Source organism: Mytilus galloprovincialis, chromosome 1, assembly GCF_965363235.1.
Source record: "Mytilus galloprovincialis chromosome 1, xbMytGall1.hap1.1, whole genome shotgun sequence".
Classification (NCBI taxonomy): Eukaryota; Metazoa; Mollusca; class Bivalvia; order Mytilida; family Mytilidae; genus Mytilus; species Mytilus galloprovincialis.
In genome coordinates this window covers 90,969,663-90,988,980 of record NC_134838.1, presented here as the reverse complement: position 1 = coordinate 90,988,980, position 19,318 = coordinate 90,969,663, and the positions used below count along the sequence as shown (strand labels likewise).

Sequence of the window (19,318 nt, the reverse complement as noted above, 5' to 3'; positions counted from 1 at the left end):
AGTTATAAAAACACCTATTATTATTATATCAACATCTATTGAAATATTTTTGTTGGCGTTCAAGGAATAGGTAACATATAAAATGTTGGCTTCGAGGAAGAAACCGTCCTGCAAGGTGAATGATGATATATATTACGTATAGAACTTCTTTTTTTTTTCATTTAATCAAATTTGTTTTTTTTTTAGGTTTATGGTCATTCAATTGGGTTTTGGTTTGGTCATTAAGTTCACTCATACTCTTCAAGTTAAGATTGTTCACTAGCTTTTGGAAAGCAGAATGAAATGACAAGTAAATATTTTTTTCACTGTCAACTCCTGTCATAATTTGAGTTCAGGCCAATAAACGGAAAAATGTAATTAATTTTGTAAATACCAGTTTGTCATTTCTGCCTTCAAAATTCATTCAGCTGTAATCATATTTTAGTCTGTCCTTGATTAAATACTTCAACCGATAACCGAAAAGATGATTTTTGCATTAAGCATGATTAATATTATTTTTTGTTGAGATCTAAACATAAAAATATAAATTCGGTTTTTTAATATCTTTTTTAAAAGGTTCTATGTTATTAATCAACGAACTACTCGTCTATAAGTTATCCTTTTTTCAAGACACAGTACGCTTTCACCGTTTATGCGTTTGTATAGATTTTAAACTAAAATCTTGAATTACTTATTGGAAAATATATTTATATACTGAGTCATTAGGAAGTTTTCTTAAAGTATTGACGTTCTATTGCCATACTGTTCTTCCTACTGATGCACGGCCTAATTGATATAGATCGTGTCGACTTATTGTTATGGATGTTGAACGTGGTTATTATCTACCAAACTTCCAACTGATACTGATTGTCTCCTGCCGTAGCTTTTACAGTTCTAAATTTCTAAGTACAATCTGTTTATGGATTTTATTGCAGATGAAAGATGCCTTTTTAATTTACTGGAGGATGATGCTTAAAGTTTGCTTAGTTGATTTTGTGTATGTATATTACAGTATATTCATTTATTTCTACTGAACAACTAAACCTCTGTCTTGATATTTGGTTTATCATATTATTCCATAATGCAACTAATTTATTTTTTTGTAATTATTTTAATTTTCAGAAAATGATATAATAATGACTTATTTTGAAACTAATAACATGTCACTGCAAATAAACTCATCATAGATACCAGGACTAAATTTTGTATATACGCCAGACAAATGATAACATTTATTTTTACATTGAATCACAGTTACCGATTTTGAAATCAAAATCTTGAATTGTGACTTCTATTTTATTTCAATCATGGTGTGTTCGGTGAACTATAATAAAAAAGATTCAGGAAAACCTTGAATCTAAACAAAATAATATCTGGCTATATATACACGAGAAGATCTTTTTTTATCTTCTAGCTCGTATTTGTTAAACAGTACATGCCCTTTTTTATCTTTCGGTTGAGAGGCATTTTCATCTGCACTTTATTAAACGGGGCTAAATTTGAAACATTTAGAGAGGTAAAGAAATTAGGCATTGAAATTCATAAAAAATCTTGACTTTAAATGCAAATATATTATGTTCCAAAAGGGTATTTCGAAAACTTTGAATCTTACATATCACCAGCCCAGTAGTCAGCACTTATGTGTTTACATGAATTATCATTGATATGGTCATAATTCTAAATGAACTTTTTACAAAACTTAAAATTTTAAAAATACCTCAAGAATATGTTACTGTAGCTTTATTTGGCCAAATTTTTGAGTTTTTGGTTCTAAGCTCATCAATTTCGAGCGTCACTGATTTTGATCCTAGTATCTTTGATGAGTTTATATACCCCTCATGAGATTTGTTTTAATCATATATTTTTTTAATGACCATCTGAATTGATATTCGATTTATACATATACAATGTATACTATGTTCAGGCGGGTCTATTCGAAAAGTGAGTGAATACCTCTCCTGAACATATTAATAGAAATGTTAAACATTTTACATTTTTAAATTAACAAATGTAACAGCGTATTCAAACTCACAAAAAGGAAATTCTACTTAAAGACGTACATACGTTACCGTGATTTTGTATATCAGGGATCGTGTAAGATAATCGTGTAGAATCCTTTATTGTTCCGTGATTTTACATGATCACTAAAATGAATAATAATTATACCTAATCCCTGAAAATGACCAGTGTTTTAGTGGTCTATAAAGAATTTGTGTAAAAAACTGAAAATCAATTACGAAACGTACAAAAATCGACAAACATTTATTAGGTTAGATAATACTTATTTTCTAAATATTTTAAGCCTGAAGCGTAGCCGGGGTTTTTATATGTTCATAAAACATGACCAATTTAGAACATATTCACACCTTCGAGTGACATTACAAATCTAGCCTCTCTCATATAAATAATCAAGCCCTAATATGAGCTCTTTTTGAGTGTTTACATGGATAGTAAAAGAATCAAAATCATATGTAATGATTATTTCAAAAGATTGGATGAAACAGCAATGATATAGTTATGTGATAACACAAAAGGATACATTTTAGGAGGAAAATTTCTGCTGCTTCAGGTAGAATTTAATATTTATATGTTTAAAAGTCCTTCACTCTTAAGAGCACGCAATGTTATGTAAATCAGGTTTTCTAAAAGTGTATAATTTTTTATTATTACAAAACTTCATCGATAAATTTTGAATTTACTATCGTTTTAATATCAAATGCTTACTTGTGCTATTGATGAATTTATTAGTTTTTTACTTTCTTTGAATTTTATTATCATTGTTTCTTGAAACGATTAATATGAGTTAACCAAAACCTTTTCCCTTTTTTCATTTTTTGAAAATTTCTATATATACACCATAAAATAACATTTGCAATGTTGAAATCTCAACTTAAGCTATGTTCTCTTGTTTTCATTTATAATAATTAGACAACCAACAGTACTCATGACTTATTTTTATCCTTTTCAAAAGAAATTACTTAAAGGGATTGTACATTCCATTTGTGCTACTTTCATAATTAATCTACAATAAAAAGTCGTTCATGTTTAGTATTTTATATCGCATGTACTATGAGAAATAGAAGGTAAAATACTGATGTTTCATTAGACGAAAACTGATGAATATGTTCTAAGTATGTTCTCTTTGGCAGAAAGTAAGCATACATATGAGTTTTATCATGAATTCCACTTTATTTTTTTTTAATTTCAAAGGACTTTTTCGACGACGACAAAAAGTTTGCGTTGGTTTACACCAATAACACGTGTGCATATACCTCAAAGAGTACATTTATTACTTTATTATTGAAAAGATCAATTTCATTCGTAAGTCAGCAATTTATATTATTATAAAAGAGGGATGAAATATACCAGAGGGACAGTCAAACTCATAAATCGAAAATGAACAAACTTATATGGTTATTAAATGAAGAGAATGAAATAAGATTTATCTTATTTATAGAGAACCAAGTGTATATTCCAATGAAATAAAGAAACAAAGAGTTTTAAAAATATAACAATAAATAGATGTACGGTTTATGAGGAGATAAGTATCCAGCCGGGTTCATGTGATGTCAATGTTAGAAACTAAGGTTATTTTAAGGCCATCAACAATGAGCAAAATCTTTATAACCATGCTATACATATTTAGCCTTGTGTCACTTCTTTTTGTTTGATATCATCTTTTATATTTTATGAGAATGTTGTGTCAGAATATACTCAACTCAAATATCTACGTTGTTTGTGTGAACAATAATCGGTCCGCAGCACTCAATGAATTGGTAAGGTTAGAATATCAAATTTCTATTTAAGGATTTCGATTGGTCAGTCCACTCGATAAATATGAATGTTGTAAAACATAAAAAAAGTGATTTTTAGAAACCTTTAATATCGCCAATTTATTTCATAATAATTATCTTTTATTTATTAACTATGGGAATAAGTCCTTATTTGTGAAAAGTAACAACACATTTTTGTGATAAAACCATTTAAAAATGTATTGTTATATCGGCACATGGTTAAGGATTTGCATGTCACGAAATATTTCAGACAGATAAATAACCGTGCTAAAATACACGCTAATTTTTTGTTAATTTACAACAAAAGTTGTTTTAATAGTCGACATTGGAACAGAAAAATAACAAAAGTATACGACAAAGTGTCATTTCAGAGAGAGAAAGAGAAAATGAGGCAATACAAATAATAAGACTTGTGCCTTAGACAGATATACTCCCTTGCACACAATGCTTATAACGAGATCGCCTTTACATCTAATTTATTCTGGTTACTTTAGATAATAATCCCACTCGTTCAACAATTTATACTCCTCGACGAGATTAAATATTTAAAATATGAACATTAATATCATGATCTAATACAATGTTCTTAAAGATAAAAGACTTGAAATTATCCTTAAAGGTAAAAATTAATATATTTTCTTGTATATGCAAGATGATACATATTTCAAGTCATATTGATTTAAATTGGCATTATAGATTGGCATTTAAAATGACCATTATTCACGAATAGTAAAACATGAACTTTAAAGTTAATGTTATCGCTCTAACCCTAGATATCTGTTCTCAAAGATGGCACCAATATTGGATTTAAACCATTACTTTGCTCGATTTATACACACTTAACTGATATCCCTTTTCTTGAAATATGGATTTCTATTCAATTGAACCAGAAAGTTGATTTACTACATTACTCCCCTAAATGTATTTCAACCAAGGAACCTCAATTAGTATTTTTATTTTCCTATTCAAAATTTCTTAAAATTACGACCACTGATGGCGATTTTCGATAAAAGGGCCAGAAAATAAGTAGTATTTCACTCGACGTGCTCTTTTAAAACTTTTCAATACGGTTATGATATGAACTAATTACATTTACATAAACTGCCCTGAACTTTTCAAATAGCTTTTAAGCCGAATAGGAATTTTTTTTATTTGTTGCTCAATATGCATGAAAGAAGGAGCAAACGATTTTTGTTTCTGTATTCTAGCGAGACTTTTGTAGCTTAAACGCGCGCCTGGCGCAAATACAATTATCATTCCTGGTATCTATGATGAGTTCATTTACATTTCGCATTAGGTCTTCAAACCTCAATCATTTAGTGCGAACAATTAAAAACTGCAAAATAGCCAATTTCGATATCTTGTAAATAGTCTTTAGAAAAGATCAGGAACCTTTTTAGTAACTTAAAAATACATTTCGCAACAACGTGTATTTTAAAAAAATTTGAATAAATGCGCGTTAAGTACTTTTTGGGGGTAAAACTCTGAATCATAATTATTTTGACGTAAAATTTCGTGTAGCATACACAATATAAAATATTGTATTATATGAAACTGGTTGTTATAAAACACCCCGTATAACCCCGATACAAATGAATCTGGACATTGACGCATTCGAAGCGATATTCAGGACAACATTTGGGATGACAACATTTTCGAATGCCTCTCTAGAACTTATTCGAGTATATACAAATATGTCAATGTGCATGTTAGTTTATTTTATTCAATTATACAGTTGTTGTAAGTTTTATATATTGCATAGAACGTTTGATAAAACTGCTAGGTGCAAAACGCACAGACATGGTGCAATTTCATACGTTTTATGAGATAAACAATGCTGAATATCTTTTCATACATACACCTTTGCGTATCGATGCTTTAATCAATGATAAATAACTATACGTTGAATTACTACGTGCCTTCAAATGTTTCATAAAACTTAGAATAAACGCCATATCATACTAAATAAGTTTTCTTTTACTGTATCGTTCGTTCCACCAAATGTGTCGCGTTCGTTGTGCGTTTTTAAAAAATCACTGTACTGTTCGTTGACAAAAACCGTCATAATCACTTTCTTGTCAAGGTATTCGAGATGGTGTCGGCGACCCTTTTTCTGTATTTCATTGTAAATGTTTATCTGTTAACTTAGTCAAAGTAGTTGAACTTAATATATCAGTCATCCAGAACCATGAAGTGGGTGTATAAAACAATTGTTATAGTCCAATTTACAACATTTAACAATGAGGAAAACCTATACCATATAGTTGGCTAAAAAAGACCCCGATATAAAAAAAATGTAATAAAAAAATTTAAACGAGAAAACTATCGGTTATATATTTATATCTTATGAATTATTTATTAAAGAAGAAAAAAATATGACAGATCTAAATAACCAATGTACTACAAGCTCCTGACGTTGAACACAAAAAAAAATGCGGTGGGATTAAACATGTGGGCCCCCATCCTCCCCCTTTACAGTTTCAATTGGCTAAACTCAAAATATCGGTATAAGGCACAAAACCCATATACATGAAATATCGACAAAGGAGTAATTGTAATAACTGATAGTTATTTCAAAGCGAATTAAAACTAAGAGGTAACTCATGTATCTAAAGTATTAGTCAGTATATATCCAACGGTTGCAGGTAAAGACTTAATAAAACGCATGAACTTGTGCAATGCCAAATATAAGTAAACAGTATCGATAGGATGTACGATTTTATGAGTTCTCATAAGTGTATATAATATTGTGATTATGTAAAGTGATGGTTTGATTTAACAGGTACAGCAAACCTTTCTACATTGTAGCCCAATTTTTTTTTTTTTTTTTTATGTGAGAATTTTGTGAAGGGTGACTGGGAAATATACTATAAGATATGGTCATAGTTGTGTGGGATGTAAAAGTATGCATTTATCCAGTGGCAGTCCAAACTTTCCTGACGTAATACCTGAGGGCCTCCTTCCATGACCTACATGTAGTATGTGTTGCTACTTTATGCTTATTCTGGACATGTATGACATAATTGCAAGTGAACGTAAAGCAACCATCAATCAGCCATTACGTACGCGTGTCATTAACAAATAAAGGGGTCCAGACATTGTTCAGTACCAACTGTGAAACGTTCATTTTTTATTGATAACTATTAAAACATTAAAGAGGAAACAAAACAAATGTCTTAGGTTAGGTTGATGATTGATGCTTAAGTTTGCTCAACCGTATAATTTACCGATGACGCCAAGGGTAACTGGGGAATATAAATATGGTCCCTTTGGTCTTCTCCGAAATAAATGAAAATTTGAATGAAATGCATATGGGTGGGTATATACTTTAAGGTGCTTATAGTAGCCACAATTACCAATCATTTAGATTTTGGCACCACAGAGGAAATTAAGCATAATCTTTATACCTTAAAAATTAAACAAACAAAAAAAAATAATTGAAGAAAGCAAACCAGATAATATTAACATCTTTACATCTTCAAATTAAACAAACTGTATTACTATTGATGGCTATAAGTTACATGTTCATTGTATACACATATTCTTTAGCCTTAATGTAACTGTATTTAATCTATGATCCATATGGACCCGCCTCTGCGATTCAGGCCAAAAGCCATTGATTGTTTTTGATTGCTGTCTATATCAAAAAGAAGATGTTGTATTGAAACATGCAACTCTTCGTAAGAGACCAAACGACACAAAAATGAACAACAAAGTTCATACCACATAGTCAGTTATAAAACACACAGAAATGAAAGCAATTCATACCAGTAAACTAACGGCCTAATTTATGCACAAAATAGTGAACAAAAAATATCATTTTAACCATTGAATTACAGGCTCCTGGCTTTGGACAGGGAGATACAGAATATGGCGGAAATAAACATACTAGCGGGCACCCAACCCACCCCCTAACCGTACATTGACTGTCGTATGTTAAACACTTTCAAAAATGCTATCAAATTAGAAATCGGACGTGTGTATCTGTACGCTTAGCCATATTTGCATCCGTCGAGTTATCGTATTTTCCTACCAATTTACACTTTCGTATACATAAGGATTTTTTTTACATGTACAAAATACCTCCAAGAGTGTTTCGACAATACAACGGCTGTTATGAATTACTGTCCGCATGTTATGGTGGTAAATTATTTTTTTTTCAAACATGCTTATTGGTTATAATCATATCAAAGCATAATTTAATACATACAAAATTCATTGACAAACGCAATATTGTGTCAACGAAGCGTACATTATAAAAAGGTGTAATGACAACGAAGCGTACACAACATGAAAATGTAGACACTTTAAAACGTGTATTTTTTTTGTTTCTAGATAAAACATAAACATACGATCTATATATGTTAGTTAATTTTAAACGAAATTTTCAAAAATTTATGTGTTAATAACTATGAGGTACGAGAAACATTAAGTTTTGAATATTTAAAAATACCAAGCACGTTTTATCATTGATATCGTGGTGCGTTTTTTTTTGTTTTTTTATGTTTGTATATAAAAATGTCAAATAATTCATAAACCTTTTAGTAAAATTAATAATGAGTATTATGGCAAAGAACATGTTGGAGCAAAAAATCCAAAGAGCAGATATTTGATTTTCTTTAAAATTATTTATTCCTTACTGTCTCAACTCAGTGTTACACGGCGTGTTCGATTTGAACGCATCAACGCCCGGTTTCATCTATATCGGGGTTATACAGGGTGTAAAAGCTCCCCAGAAAAAAATTGATTATTATTTATAGGCTGTTGATTATGATTTGCACATACTATTTTAACCAAAAACAGTGTTATTGTCAATCAACAATAAACAATATGGGCCTTTTCATTACAGATTTTGGGAGAAATAAATTGCTAATTGAACAAAATAACAAGTCATGGATAGTTAATAATGTAGTTTTATGGTAAATTAAAAGACATTTAAAAAAAAACAATTAATTATGATTAAACATTTGTTCTGACTGCCAAATCTTTATTTGAGTATTTATTCATAAAAAAGCCATAGCCGTTAATTGATCTCTGAAAGAGAATTTACGTCAAACCACATGTTAAGCTTCACAATAAAATCCATCCCTCAATTTGTCATTCCACCAACAATATCGCACGTACAATTTATAATGATATAACAACATGTTTATTTCATATGAATCCCTACTTTTGATATGATGTCAAGAATCGATGGGTATTCGAAATTAGATTTTATTTCCCACTGAAATGCAACATTCATGACATATCGTGCTTTCCGTGACGTCCAAATAATGCATAGGAAAACAAATAACTATTCATTGCACAGTTCTGCATGTAGGATAAAGATGTACTTCATGGATTTAATGATACTTTTTTAAAAAGCATTGATCATGCACACATTTTTTTTGTAGAAAGAGCGAGGAAAAATTGACCTTCGATCTACGCTTTTTATATCCAAATGAAGTAACATAAGAAGCAATCAATTCTTCAACAAATGTTATAAAAACAAGAACTTAATACTCGACTCAATTATTATGTTCAGTTTTGTTTTGATTTGTCTATATAACATTGCAACTTTTTATTAATTAATACGCTAAAGTCTATTGAATTAGATTTTAATACCGGAGTGTGATTTCATACTATAATAGTCTTTAATGTTTGTCCCTAATATTTTAACTGTGCATTTGTATTCAGATATCGCAGATCAAGTTTATTCGTTTATAGTGTATTAATGTACGTTTTTTGATTGAGTTAAGCCTGCCAATTGATATTTCATAGTGTGTTTTTCTATGTTGTGATGTTATGCTATAATTGTTTCAGAAAAAGGGAGAAGGTTTGGATCCATTAAAACGTTTAATCCCGCTGCAAATGTTTGCACCTGTCCTAATTTCAGGAATCTGATGTACAGTAGTTGTCGTTTGTTTATGTTATTTATACGTGTTTCTCGTTTCTCATTTTTTTATTTTATAATAGATTAGACCGTTGTTTTTTTTCCATTTGAATGGTTTTACACTAGTAATTTTGGGGCCCTTTGTTCGGTGTGAGCCAAGGCTCCGTGTTGAAGGCCGTACATTGACCTATAATGGTTTACTTCTTTTAAATTGTCATTTGGATGGAGAGTTGGCTCATTGGCACTCACACCACATCTTCCTATATCTATTGAATGAGATGAGCTTGCAAAGTACAAATCAATAACACAGAACCTTTTAAAAACAAGGAAATGTAACTTTAAAAATCATTAAAATATAAATGCTGTTTTGATGTGGAATTTGATGAAGATAATGCAGTCAATTATAAAAAGAAAGACGTGTCTTTTTTGTGTAGGAAGTCGTGAGTGGTAATAGATTTAACAGACATGAATTAAGTGCAGATCCTTTTTGTTATGCATATGATTTATACATTATTCCATTTGATTCATGTGAACGTTATGTCAAAAAGGATGGAACTTTTTATTAAAAATTAACAGAAATTGCAGCTATACAGAACACATGCAGCTGCTACTCATACTGTGTAGACTTTGTAGAATGTCTTGGGTGTCTGGGCAAAAGATTAATTAACCAGGGTTATGTCGAGGAGCGTCTCGTCCCTTGTCTCAAAAGTTCGTCGGAAAGTTCCAAGACCTAAATAAATTAATATAAGTCTTGTGTATATTTAAGAGGCCGTGCCAATAATCATAAAGCTTCATACTGTACAAACATGGAATGTGCAAAAATTAGATTTAGTTTAAAGTGCTCTCAATTGATTTGTTATATCATAAAAAAAAATGTAAGAGACAAAAAAAAATCTCGATCAGATCATTACATCTCGTATCTAAGGAAAATGTTTCCTTAGATACAAATCCAAAGAGCGTACCAAAATTAGTCAAAAATCGACACATTTGCAGGTTACCTAGAGCAAAAGTGTGACTAGGAGTGTGTTTGTTGTTACATGTACAAAGTAAGGTTACCACTGTAAATCATATAAAACATTTTTATCAGTGATGATGTTTTTGGGACCTTCCTTTTTGAATTTTCCTCGGAGTTCAGTACTTTTGTGTTTTTACTTTTTTTTGTAATACGTAATGAATTTAAATTTGAAATATCTAGGAATACGACCCAATTTGTATGATATGAATACAAAAATCCGGACTATCAGTGATATGATGTATTATGTAATCCTAATATTAAATATCTATACTGTTAATCAAAAAAATAAAATTGGGTAGACCCTAAGGAGAATTTTTTTGATGACAGTTTGAAAAATGCCTTTTTTCCCCCTTTTTTCTAAGTTTTAATGGAGTGTGCCAGATATGGGTTGTAGACTGAGATTACCTGGTGCCATCCTACTGCTAAACTTCTAACATTATTACACTGTTTTGTTTCATGATATAATCGTTTATAGATGGAATATGCCAATAATCAAGTATTGGGGACTAATAAAGGTGGATTCAGGGTTTAAAAGAAAGGGGGGGGGGCATATTTTTTTATTATTTTTTTTTAAATTGGATAAAAATGTCTTAAGTTTTTACCATAATGGTCATTTAAGATTCACAATTGTGAACCCTCTTTTATTTCACCAACCCTGGTTATGCCCCTCTAATGTAATACTAAGTCCTGAATTTCATAAATGATTTTGATGTTTTTTTTAAATATTAAGTTCATTCATTCCAACCTTTCCAATTACACAAATGAGATTTTTTATATGTTCTACAGTTGATAACTTTACAGAGTTGATCTGATTTGAATTCACTATATTATTGATCTAACTTCCTTTACAAGCAAAGAACCCACAACATCCTATTAAATTAACCTAAATGTTAGTTATTTCCTTATTTCAAATATGGCCAAGCATCTTTAATTGAAAATCTGGTGATTTTTAAAATCAGTCAATTCACATGGTATTTGCTGGATGTCTATGAACCAGTTTTGTTGCGAAATTTTACACTATTGTTAAAGACTAGTAGGGTTAAGCTTGTAAACACATAAGTGTAAGTGCCTGTCCCAATTCAGGAGCATGTGATTCAGTGGTAGTCATTTGGTTGAGTTAATGTCTCTTTGAAATATATCCCATTTTCATTCTCAATTTTCAAACCCTGTCATAATTATTTCTTAGTTTATAGTTTAAGCCTAAATCATGCATGGGTTTTCTATTTTTTTTTTTTTTTTTTTGCTTTAAATATTTGTTGATGCTGCTGGTTTTTATCATTGTTTATAGCTTGCTATAGAGCATGGGGTTTGCTCAATGTAGAAGGTTGTAGTAAGACAAATAGTACATGTAGATACATCATTTTTGGTATTTTTTGTGTATTTGTCTTATTGGCAATTATACCACAACTCCTTATTTGAGTTCATCTGATACCAAAAAATTCATTCTACTGAATCTTCTCTCAATTTTAACTGATATATATCCATGGAAGGAATATACCTAAAACTTAAACTTAAACTGCATTAATGTTGTATCTATTATAAAGAAGGAGGATTAGAAGGGGTCCTCATCTCGAAATCCCTGGCTTAAAAACACGAAATAAATTTAAATCCTGACATCGCGAAATTAGAAAAAAAAGGATTCCCGGATCCCGAAAGGGTCAATCCCGGAATCCTGCGCTTAATCACACCCGATCTCAGACTAGACCCAGAGTTCCGATAAAGGTCCTATCCCCTCGGTTGTTCCCACATCAGGGACGGTTTTGAATACAACTATTGTTAGGTCAAATTTATTCCAATATCATACATTTTTTTCTATAAAAAAGGACAAATTTATCACTTACATACTTACGACCACTGCTGGTTTTTATTAAATTTGGATTTGATCGATTTTTAGAGGACTCTCCGTTATGAATTTTCCTTAAAGATGTGCATTGTTTATAGTAAACTTTGATCGAGGATGCGGGATGTATGTCAGGTAGTCAGCATACCAACCGTTTTAAAAACATTTTAAATAACCTCATGTTAGAAAAAAAACCTTGCCAGAGTGTACATGCTAGTACAAATACATTTGTGAAAAAGGAAATGAGCAAGTTCTACAGTCTAGCTTCATTGGTAATTAATTTTATCAAAGTTTCTATTACGGCAAATTGATCAATAAATCGAATATTAAAAATTTCAGAAAATGCTTACGTGAAAAGAAATTTTACAATTTAATATCTTTCAGTTTGAACCATTGGTTTCATGAAAATTTGTCAAATCGTTTCTTTTTTGGTATTATAAATTAAAAACACCAGTATTGGGTACATATTGAGTATCTGTCTATTGTGTTAGTGTTGTCCTTTTGTATACCATTCTATGTTACAGACACTTTTCTTTTTCAATGCTCTTTCACTACATATTTTGTATATTTTCAGATCACAATATTAGATAATCATAGCATTTCCATATCGATATGAACAGAAACAGTACAGATGGCAACAAGTCTGATTTTTTCAGTGACGACGAAAAACCTGCATTTTATGAATTTGTACATGGGCTTTATATTTACGTTATACCTATGATAGTGGTCATTGGGATGATCTGCAATGTTTTATCGTTTAAAGTGTTTGTATTTACCAGCTTTAGTCGCCATCCATCCAGCATTTTCCTGGCATTGCTAAGCGTTTCGGATACTTTCTTTCTCCTTGCATTAATTTTTACATGGATGGGAACCTTAAAGAAAGCAAGTATTGACACGGGTGGATTATGTTTAGTTACAATATACATAACGTACGTCACAAGTTTCCTCTCTGTTTGGTGTGTTGTTCTGATCATGCTTGACAGATTCATTATAATTTGTTATCCGTTACGACGACCACGGGTATGCTCAAACAAAATGGCGAAAGGGACTGGAATTGCAGCTACTGTATTTGCTATCATAATTTATAGTCATTGTTTCCTGACCATCGAAGTTGTACCCGGACATGGCTGCAGAGTTAAACAGCAATATTTCGGCTTCCTAGCAATGGTTACTTATATAGATACTGCTATCACGTTTATCATCCCCTTCATAGCCATTTTTGTTTTAAACATATATGTAATTGTCATAATAAGGAAGTTTAATTTCAAACACGCTCAACCACGGGTAATTAAATACTATTCACCGGCGTATAATGTTTTATCTGTTGCACAAATGAGATTGACGGTAATGTTGACTATTGTATCAATTGTATTTTTGGTTCTTAACTTACCAAGCCATGCTATTAGATTCTATATAATCGTTAATGATTTCATTGCAAACAACGATATGGCATTATTCCTAGCTCAACAGTTCTGTCAGATTTTGTATTATGTAAACTTTTCCATTAACTTTACAATTTACTTCGTATCCAGTAAAACATTCCGCAGATGCATAAAAGAAAGAGTACGGTGTATGAAATATCAATAACAACAAAAAAGAACAGACTTTACTCTTCAAGTTGTTAAATCATGCACTGTTAAATTATATAAAAGAGACGAATACAATTGAATATTAACAGTTCATCGATGATGCCTTCTACTTTTTGAATTGTTGCATTTGTTTAGAAAGAAAAAAAAACATTTAGAAAATGTATCTTGTTGTCAGCAAAAATGTACGATGCGTATAGATCTGTGATAGTTCAAATAAAAACATGTACAATTGATATACGGGATGTATCTTGGTTTTTTTATTCTGATATTAAAAATTTACTGTCACACACACGAGTTGTATAATTATATCGATCATAAATGATACAGTTTATCCGAAATCAGGGATCGGAAGCACACTGAATTCGGTAAAGTATGTTTATGTTGTTCCCCTTTTTGAATAGTTAATCAAATAAAACACGTTTATTTTTTTTTTATTAAACACTAGATACGTGTTGACCGTAGTATCGAATCGTGAATTCTGCATGCCGGAGAAGAGCTTCCAATTCTTAAATCGTCGAAACACAATTTAACTATTGTTATCAAGAATTTGTTGACCTATACGATGTTATGATTTCTCGATTTACAAAAGACATGTTTTTCTCGGTTTTAGATCTCAAATTAGAGTATAGTCATTTAACCTCTTATTTTCACGACTATCAATATTAAAATTGTGTGGATTTGTAAAGAAGTTTATGAGACACTGCCGACGATCCTGCTCATTTTTGAGTTCCTTAGATTCCATCAGATTTTGTATGGTGCCTTGATTAGTCTTCTTTATCGTTTAGCGAGATGTGAACTTCGGTAAACTACTGCCGTCTGATGTGCAGAATGTTAAAATACTCAGATACCTCGAATCGAAATGGAAACGTAAATCACGAGAGCCTCACATTATCAAAGTATTGAAAAAATTCTTTAACAATAATGTCATCGAATGAATGTGTTGCTACTGGTTGTAAGGAAAACTTCCGGTCTCTTTCATCAAATCAATTTTACATTGTATCCGCCTGCAGTTAACATTTTCCGAACCACATTTGCAAAACCTACTTTATATGTAATTTGATCTTATCCTGGGCTATATTATAATTATATTTGTAACCATTGGTAACACAATCAACACACATAAACGGAGCATCAATTTAATACGATCACCTCACTCATGTATTTCTATTTTTGGAGAGTCTGTTTTAACTATCAAACATGTTAGTGCGTGAAAATTTTGCGGTAGTTTAGAAGGCAGTAAATCCATGTTGGCGTTTAAACACTGAATCCCTTGAATGTGTTTATATTAATCTTTGTCTTTGATACATGATTTTTTATTGTTAAATTAGCTTTTAATAACTGTGAGTGCTGTCATATCGTACTTTTGTGTTAATTCGACCTGTTGACACAATTTGTAATGCATTTCTATAATTCAATATTTACTAATTTAGTTTTATATCTTGTCTCGCATTTTTTTTTTTTTTTTTTTTTATTTACGTACTTTATCTGGTAGTCATTTACTATGACGATACATTTTTTACTTCTGTGTTGGTACTTAAAAATGTTTACTTTCGCACTCAAACAACAAAATCATCAATCGATCGAGTTAAACTATATCAATTAATATTTACAGTGTACCTTTTATGTTGTAATGTTTCACTTCTATCTCTGGCTAGTGTGAAGATTGGCCCGTGTTGAAACATTTAAACAAGTTGCATTTTTATGCACCTGTCCTACTTATGGAACCTATGAGTGGTTGTCGTTTGCTAGTGTGGTTCAAAGAGACAAACGTATTCAAGCTTCATCTATTGGTCCCTCAAATTTTGATTTATTAATTATAAATTCAGTAGAGCCAGAAGATTCATTTAGGCCCTCTTATGAAGTGTCGAAATATACCAAAACGAAATTTAATATTATCGGAAGTCGAAAACAGTCTGACAATGCCATTGCAAGAAACGGACATAAAACAAACAACAGAACAGAAAACATAACATAGAACTGTACCCTGATATGATCATAATTACAGTCGTCATCATTATTTTGTAAGACCGTTATGTGATACCGGTACGAATTGGTATAGAATGAAAATGATTTATCGTTTACATTTGTTGTAAAAGAGGTGCGATAGTTACAAATGGACATTCAAAAGACATAAAAAGACAAACAAACATCTGCAAACACTGTGAAACAGATATCACAACTTCATGACATGGAAATCTTGTTTTGTTTCATAGCTTCCATGACAGCGGCAACTCTATCAAAGAAATATACGCCCTGGAATATCATATCAGACAACATCCGAATAATAGACTTTCTACTTGGAACATAATTATTCAGAATGAGGCGAAGTTAAATTTGATTGTAACTGTTCAATCATCTTCCATTAATTTGGTTTGATGTGCTTGATCTTTTGATTTTGCAATTTGATAAGAGACATTCTAGTTTGACTTTTCCTTGGACTTTTCCAAATAATATAGGAAAGTGATGTCAAAAGGCTCAACCAAAAAAAAAACTTTTAAAAATTATTTTTAAAAACACTAACTTGTCAGATCAGCACAAAACACGACAAAACGGAGGGGGACAGGACACCTTTTCATTCCTCAATCAAACCTCTGTTTTTTTTTGTTTTTTTTTGGTTAGAAGGGATTAGTTTACATGTTCCGGAGAACAAGTCTCCAGACATAAAGACGTCAGTAACCTACAAAAACAACGTTTAAACGATAAGAATGATGTTTATAAAACAACCAAGTAAAAACTATGTTTGTAATACAAATAGAAAGAAAATGATACATCGGAATTCAAAGCAATATAATGATTAGTACAGCAAGGTAATCCATAAAACAAAATATCTGTTTTCAAGAACATTAATATTCAAACTAGGTGATAAGAAGTCTAAAACAGGGTTCAATAGATAATTGTACAAAAAACGTCCTGAATTTGTATATTTTATGTCAATCGAAATGTAATAAAATAAAGATAAAATACATATGTCGATTTTGATACGTTCAGGTTGATATAATAAACGACTTAAGCTATAAATCGGTCAGTGAAAAAGGTTCACTTTATTTTGCTTTTAACGTTTACATGTGGAATCTATTCATCATTTTGTTTTTGTATTGTAACTGTAATTTTCTACCAATAAAAAGTTAAATTAGAATTATTTTGTAGACAATAGATTGTTATGTGATCGAGAGAAAAATGTTTGTCTAACACTATAATTTGATTTTAAGCAGGATATCCCTGATAGACGGAAATGAGTGGAAAAACCAAGTTATTACACTTGGTTTCGGCTAACCAATCTTTAGTAAATTATAGTTCTGACTATCAACAATAGTTCATTACTAAGATTAAAGAATAATACGGTTACACATAAAGACAAACCAACCTGTTTTATTTATTATTATTTTAAGCCACGGTCACAACAGATCGTACGATTTTTTGTCGTGGAAGATCTATAAAATAGTTGTCGTGGCATTGTCGTGCATAATGTAAAAAAAAATATTTCGAGTGGTCACATCAGCTACGACATGTCCACGATGGTTCCACGATGGGTACAAGACAGAACAAAAAACTTGTAATTGTACTGTCGTGTGTGTGTGTCGCAGGTCGGTCGGGTGACAGTCGTGCGATAATCGTTCGACAATCGTGAGTTATTTTGGGCTATTTTTCAGGTTTTCATGTCATGGGATGCGCGTGTTACTATCGTATCACTATCGTGCCACTGTCGTACGACTGTCGTGCCACTGTGATGCGACTATCAACAGAAGCTCTTGAAACATGCAAGGCTATATACGCATGAATCAAACGAAATCACCGGCAGATTCCCGCTCAAACTCTTACATCGGTGTACTATACTGCCCAAACATCAGGCGACGTTCGATCCATGGCCTAACCCACCAACGTCGGACGTTTCGCTGGTTCCTATACTGTTCACGGGCTTGAATAAACTCTAACAGGACCATATTGTTCTCTTGTTGTAGTCAGCCAAGGCGCTTATTCAGCAGGGTCAAGCATAATCGTCGTCTTGTTTAAATGGTAGACGATTTGATTTTACAAACATTCATTCCCGCCGAATAGTGCTTTTCTACATACAACGAAAATATGTTGCACGGCGAACGTACCACTGTCGTACGACAGACAATCAATGTTGTACGATCATCGTACAAAATTTGTTATTCGTGAGAAAATCGTGTATCACGAGAGTCTTGCGACAGTCGTGAGATTGTTGTACGACAGCCGTGCGCCGATTGTTTGATTAAAATGCATTATATTGATTCCCACGACAATGTGTTTATCGCACGACAGTCGCACGACGATTGCAAGACAGCTTCACGACAGTCACAAGGCAGTGACACGATAAAAAATCGTAGAGCAAAAATGGTGTATGTCCAATTTTCGTCCCACGACAGCGCCACGATGCTTAAAATATCGTGCGACTGTCTTGCAATTGTCTTGCGACGACCCCAGATGACACGCGATTTGACCAAATTTAATCTCGTGGCGCTGTATAGATGTGTCCTAGGTTCGATGTGACCAGGGCGTAAAGCTTCAAATATAGTTTGATACTAGAAACATCCGTGAGAAACTATAGATGATCTGCTGCAATGCGTAGCTAAAGGCAGATGTTTTAAATGCCCTGGATTGTTCTCCGTTTTTAGGATCAAAGTAACGATATCATAAACGATTGAAAAAGCAAATTTTGACATAGAGCTAAAAATGGTTATGTGTTTGATTTACAAACTTGTATTTCAAAGGGAATGAAAAAAATTAACTTGATTGCTTGGTGTATTTTTTTCTCTCCATCTTTTATAAAAATCACAAGCCTCATTAATTGAAAGTTTATTAAATGTGTAGAATAAACTCGATAATAGATACCCAGATTGAAATTTGTTATATGCGCAAGACGGACACTTTGTCTACAAAAGACTCATCAGTGACGCTCGAATAATAGATTTTGAATAGGCTAAATAAAGTACGCAATTGAAGATCATTGAGGACCAAATATTCCTATAAGAATATGCATGACATGCCACATATAAGAAACATTTTTCTTGGACTAACACACATACGTTAAACCCGCCACACATGGTTGCAAAATGCATTTGCAAGAAATTTATCAACAGGCCAAACTCAGTTAGACCCGTATACATCCATTTGTTTAATGTGTTTGAGCTTTTGATTTTGCCACTTGAATAGGGACTTTCTGTTTTGAATTTTCCGCGGAGTTCGGTAGTTTTGTTATTTAGGTGA

General features: G+C 31.7%; 1 protein-coding gene across 1 annotated transcript; it reads left to right on the top strand.

Annotated features, from left to right (window-relative positions):
* Positions 1-866: 866 nt before the first annotated feature.
* On the top strand, positions 867-14,309 carry LOC143049004 (thyrotropin-releasing hormone receptor-like). The gene is made up of 2 exons (XM_076222842.1): positions 867-976; positions 13,075-14,309. The coding sequence occupies exon 2, from the start codon at positions 13,113-13,115 to the stop codon at positions 14,085-14,087; it is 975 nt and encodes a 324-aa protein (XP_076078957.1). The 5' UTR covers positions 867-976; positions 13,075-13,112; the 3' UTR covers positions 14,088-14,309.
* The last annotated feature ends 5,009 nt before the right edge of the window (positions 14,310-19,318 follow it).